Source organism: Lactuca saligna, chromosome 6 (genome assembly GCF_052625555.1).
Source record: "Lactuca saligna cultivar CGN05327 chromosome 6, ASM5262555v1, whole genome shotgun sequence".
NCBI lineage: Eukaryota > Viridiplantae > Streptophyta > Magnoliopsida > Asterales > Asteraceae > Lactuca > Lactuca saligna.
In genome coordinates this window covers 77,086,923-77,092,455 of record NC_136422.1, presented here as the reverse complement: position 1 = coordinate 77,092,455, position 5,533 = coordinate 77,086,923, and the positions used below count along the sequence as shown (strand labels likewise).

General features: G+C 34.4%; 2 protein-coding genes across 2 annotated transcripts; both read right to left on the bottom strand.

Moving 5' to 3' along the window:
* Nucleotides 1–924: 924 nt before the first annotated feature.
* Nucleotides 925–1,398, bottom strand: LOC145002731 (uncharacterized). The gene has a single exon (XM_078961940.1). It carries the CDS (start codon nt 1,396–1,398, stop codon nt 925–927), a length of 474 nt encoding a protein of 157 aa, XP_078818066.1.
* Nucleotides 1,399–2,840: 1,442 nt separating this feature from the next.
* Nucleotides 2,841–3,950, bottom strand: LOC145001221 (GATA transcription factor 1-like). Its single transcript, XM_078960577.1, has 2 exons — nt 3,672–3,950; nt 2,841–3,503 (listed from the first exon to the last, which is right to left on the bottom strand). The coding sequence occupies exons 1-2, from the start codon at nt 3,816–3,818 to the stop codon at nt 3,006–3,008; spliced, it is 645 nt and encodes a 214-aa protein (XP_078816703.1). The 5' UTR covers nt 3,819–3,950; the 3' UTR covers nt 2,841–3,005.
* Between the last annotated feature and the right edge of the window lie 1,583 nt (nt 3,951–5,533).

Below are 5,533 nucleotides of genomic sequence, written 5' to 3'. Positions count from 1 at the left end.
TCTTTACTCATATATGTGTATAAAAATAAATAATAGTTGAAAATACATATAAAAATATGAATTATATACAAAACTGCCACCTTAAGTCACGCCTTACAAACGACGTGACTCACGAAAACTCGAAAAAACTTAAGGTTTGACATTACCGCCAAGTCACGCCTTACGTTATTTAGAACCTTGTCAATAACTAATTATTTATTATTTCATTTGTATTTATTTTGAAAGTTAATTTAAAAAATATTTAATGTTTACACTTTAATTTTCAATATCAGAATTAAACTTTTCTTTTTAATAAACTTGTATAGTATATTAGATATGGATAATCATGTATATTCCAAGTAGATTAGTGGGTGTGGGCAACTAGTTAAAGAGTGGTATCACACCAAAAAATAGTCACATCACATATCATGTCATTTTGGTGACATCTTTAACTTTTCATCTCATCATTTCTTTTTTAATTTTTTTTTTATTTTTCAATTTAATTTGTTTTTTATTGTTTTTTTTTTCATTATAGTTTTTTTAATCACATTGGATTAATAATAAAAAAAAATAAAAATAAAATAAATAAAAAATAACATGCAATTTAAATAACTCCTAGATTAACCATAACATTAAAATTAAAAAAATACATTACACCAAAAAAAAAAAAAAAAAAAAAAAAAAAAAAAAAAACGATGATGAAAAAAAACAAGCATCCTAAAGAACTAAAACCGATCAACTAGTCATACAAATATTGTTTTTCAATTTTCTCTTTCATCTTCCGAAGCACTAGCGCTTCTCGTGGTCGCATATTTGCTTCGTTGGTCTGGAGAATGGCTAAATCATTCGCCATCTGATATTTCTCAACTTGCTTACGAAAAAACTCCAAGTGCTCACGTTGCACATCAACCTTCTGTTAGACAATCAGATTGTGTTTTTCGAACTTTACTTTCTTTCAGCAAACTCTTGTTCCCTTCTATTAATTTCGTCCACGTGACGTTGAGCACGTTTTGCTTTGTCTCGTCCGACCGGTCGACCGGGGGGGGGGGGGGAGATCTCTTCGATGTCGTCGGGAATATCATTAGTGTCTGTATTAAAGTCGATGTTTGTTCGCGCGTCGGAAACGTCAAACAAACTAGAATTGCGGGACCTCTTTGATTGTTCCTCCCCCGATGTCAGCGTATTATTCCATTTTGGATCTAGCCTAACAATCTCCCATATTTTTTCAAACTCAAAAGCATGGCACATTTCCACTTGATATTGTTCCCTCGCGGCTTTGTAAACATCAAAATCATTCGCATCACTTTGCCTTTGCGATTCTAATCTCATGAAAATACCATTAAACTTGGTGCACCGTCGACTGATCGTAGTCCATTTGCAGCTAAGCATGTCAATATTCCAATACGGCTGTTTCTTCATAAGTGTGTGGAATTTGCCGAGCACAACTTCCCAAAACCCAACTCTTTGCATATCATTCCATATGGTTGGTTTCTTTGAAGTCCTGCACCACGTCATCGCCAAAGCATACTCCTCGTTCGTTGTCCACCATAGTGAAGGTTCTTCTTCCGTATCCCTGACTGTCTTCCTTTTCCGTTTCCGTTTCCCTTTTCCTTTCCCTTTCCCTTTTCCCACTGCCTCCTGTTTGTGTTTCAGGAACACTTTCTGGTGGTGGTTGTGTGACTGTTTGTTGCATGGAACTGAAAGCATTAAAAATGTTTTGTTGAAGATTTTGGTTTTGCTGCATATAAGGGGGTGTAGGAAATTGCATTGGGGATGTAGCAAATTGCATTGGGGGAGAGTTTGAGGTGAGAAGGTTCATATAACTTCCGTATTGCGCGAAACCCATTGGGATGGATGTGTTTGTGTTTGGTGGCGGGGTGTTCGGGTTTTGCTCCATAGTTGGTTTAAAGGAAAGTTGTTTTTGTTTTTGTTTTTTTGTTTTTTTTTTGTTTTTTGTTTTTTTTGTTTTTTTTGTTTTTTGTTTTTTGTTTTTTGTTTTTGTTTTTTTTTTTTTGTTTTTTTTCTTTTTTTTGTGAATAAAATGAAGATGAAGATGAAAAAAGGTTGTAAAAAGTATTATGTTAGTGTATGTATTTATAGGTCAAATGAAAATGTTAATTTTTTTTTTTTTAAACTTCAATGGTCAAAAAGTCGACCATTGAACGCGTTATGGAACGTTGAGACAGCAACGAAGGGCAACAAATTTCCTCATAACGCCGGATAAAGAATAGGGGAGCGGTGTTCCGCATTATAACGCCGTTGAGGCGCGTTCCACGTCATAAAAGCAGACGTGGGCGTTGCCCACACCGTTCAGTCTTAGACAATAACATACTACAACAATCTCATGTTACACATAGATATCATTAGTAGGGAAAATGACTTAAAAACCCAACTAAGTTTTCAAACCATTCAAAAAACCCCGATCATTTTTTGTCTGTTCATAAAACCCAACGAACTTAACATTTTCTCTAACATATCTAACAAAGTTCCAAATCGTTCAAAAAATCACAACTTTGTTTTGATTAAGTTCGTTGGGTTTTATTCGAACAATTAAAACATGATTGAAGTTTTTTACACATCTTGGAAACTTCGTTGGTCTAACAAGTCATTTTCCCGATACGGTAATAAGTCACGTCATTTGTTTTTCTTAATTGACTTTCAGAAAAGTATAACTTAGGCTTTTTAAACAAAATGTTATGTTTGTTATGTTTTTTTTGAACAGATAAAACATAATTTTGATTTTTTGAACGGTTTGGAAACTTCGTTGGACTCGTAAGTAACAAATAAATTGAAACCAAATTTAAAAATTTACTAATAATTTGTCTAAAATAGGTAACAAATTTGATTAGAAAAATATAAAATTGGTTACCAAACTCATTTTCCGTTTTGATTGCATACAACCAATTTTCTGATTCAATGATTCAAGTAATTTGAAAAATCATTAGAATTTCTAAAAGAACACACAAATTCAGTAACATCGTGACCCTGATCTAACTATTTCTAACAAACACCAAAAAGCTTATCAACTACCCAGCCTGCATCTTCTTTCTCATCTCCATAATCTTCCTGTGAGAATTGGAATGCAGCCCAGTTGAGAAAGTTGGACTGCTGGCCGGCCGGTACTCCGCCACCAGCCGCCCTGACTTATACCGGACACCACATGCATTGCACAGAGTCTTTGGCCCCATCGGACCCGCCCGCCATTGTGGGGTTTTATCAGCAAAGCAATGTTGGCACCTCCTACCAAGTCCACCAGAACCACCGTCGGTCGCCGGTAGTTTGGTCATCGAGAATGGCGGCTGTATTACTTGATTCCACCACCAGCATTCCCGACCTCGGCGCCGACGATTGGAGCGCTTACGAACCGGAACATGAAGACTGACGCTATGGCTACCGCTACTACTACTGTTTTCAAGAACCGATACAGGGATTTGATGATCAACGGAGATGGTGTCAAAGCATGTATCTACGGCAGGAAATGCATCTTTGTTTGATAGCCATTCCAGTTCTTCCTCTGCAAATACCTAAATGGGAAGGAGATACGACTCAATCAAAAACTTTAAATGGTTCCATGTTTTACGAGATTTCCTAATTCGGGTTGCCCCGAATAACAACCGGAAAATCAAAATCGAATTGGGTAATGGCGTAAAAGTAGAAATATTACATAAATGTTAGGATTGGGGTGAACTTACTGGTAACGAACGGCTGTAATCGTCGGAGTTTTGACTGTTAGCATATGAAAAATCCATGGAAGAAGACGGAGGTCTGCTATCATCGTCGAAAGAGAAGTTGAGAAGATCATCGTCGATTATGAAACCTGAATTTGGGTTCAAAGCCATTTGTAGTGAAAGAAGGAAGAAGAAGAAGAAAAGAAGAAGAAGGGGTGAAGCAGGAGGTGTGACGTGCGTATTTTACGGATATACGGATGAATGGCAAGGAAAGGATGTCTGATTGCCTGCTGATTTGACCTTATTCTTATTTTTTATTTTCGCCCCTTTAAGAAATTAACTTCTCTATATCTCCATCAATCCTAAAAATGCTTTTCTTTTTAGTCTGAAAAAAAAAAAAACACATGTAATATTGCTCCTAGAAATTACAGTGTAATTCGTTTTTAGAATAATAATAATAATAAATAAATAAAAAAAAAAAAAAAAAAAAGACACTCGCCACATGATCATAAAATAATCATTTAACTTTGCAAATTTGTTTTGATTTGTTAACTTGTTTTGCGGTTAGTTTAAGAATATCCATATTAAGAGATTTTTAATGTTTTTTTAAAATTTTATATTTTTTTTAACCGACAAATCTAATCTAAGCTAACAATACATATTCTACTTATGTTCACGATGAGACTTGAACCTTTGATTTCAAAGAGGAAGGATATCACCCAATACAGCTGGATTACAAACCTTTGGTTAGTGTTTTTTTAACTTAAAAGAAAAAATCCATTGTATGTTCTATAACAAGATAGTTTATTTTCAATTTATTTTTTTTATTGGATGTTTGTATATTTTATTTGATTACTACTGGTTGAAAAAAATAAGACTTCCAAATAATCATTTGAAAAAGCTAATGGAAAATTTTGTTAATTAACAATCAATTCGAAAAACTTTTTTTTAGGAATGTTTTTTAATTACTTTTTTAATTTTCATGAATTTTTCATTGTAAAAAAAAGTATTAAAAGATTTATAAAAAGACGGTCAAATTACCGACGCTACTACATAAATATGACTTCTAGTCGATAAGTTTAAACATCTAAACATTTATGACCACCGGAATAGTCTTTTCCTATTTGGACGACAAACAAATATAAATAAATAAAAAGAGCAAGTGGGGAGCTGAACAAAGATACAATAAGTTTGAGATGCACATCAATGACTCAAAACATGCAGAATCATTAAATTGCAAAAGAGAGAAGATCAGTTTGAGAGCTAACTAGTGTAGCAGGTATTCAAATCTTCAACCATCAAATAATAGCATTGAAATCTTAAAGCCTCATCAAAAGTACCAATCAAATAATAACCAATACCACCAGTTTGCCCATCAATACTTTTAAAAGCCAATATGAGGATATGACACCATCAACCATTAAAACCGACCAAGGGCATAATGGTCAAATTCCTGATTTTCTACTTAAGAAAGCACAAGAACTTCCAGGAAATTCATTAGAATTGTACAAAATACAATCATCAAGGGGCAGATAAGTCAAGTTTTCAAAGAAATGTACCAACAACCATTTAAAATACAAGACTGCCGAGGGGAAAATGTCATTAAACCATCTTTGCCAAAAAACTGAAGGCAACGACAACACCACCAAAGAAGAGAAAATACACCATCAGAGTAAAGGGAAAAAGGTCACAAAGTCCAAAATAACATCAGACTTTAAACTTCCATATTAGAGAGATAAATATAACCGAGGGCAAAATTCGCCAACAAAAAAACAGCATCAATCCTTTAAACCCATCGATGAGAGCAAGTCTGAGGGGCGATGGCAAAGTCTGATTGCATGAAATAGGCATGTCTCCTCGTTTCCTGAATTGGCATGTCTCCTCGT

What these genes read in the sequence shown, in the direction of transcription:
- LOC145002731 (XM_078961940.1), bottom strand. Translation starts at nt 1,398, where the DNA reads ATGAAGAAACAGCCGTATTGGAATATTGACATGCTTAGCTGCAAATGG.
- LOC145001221 (XM_078960577.1), bottom strand. Translation starts at nt 3,818, where the DNA reads ATGGCTTTGAACCCAAATTCAGGTTTCATAATCGACGATGATCTTCTC. An exon ending in ATTACAGCCGTTCGTTACCA is followed by an intron (nt 3,504 to 3,671) that starts GTAAGTTCACCC and finishes CTTCCCATTTAG; the next exon opens with GTATTTGCAGAGGAAGAACT.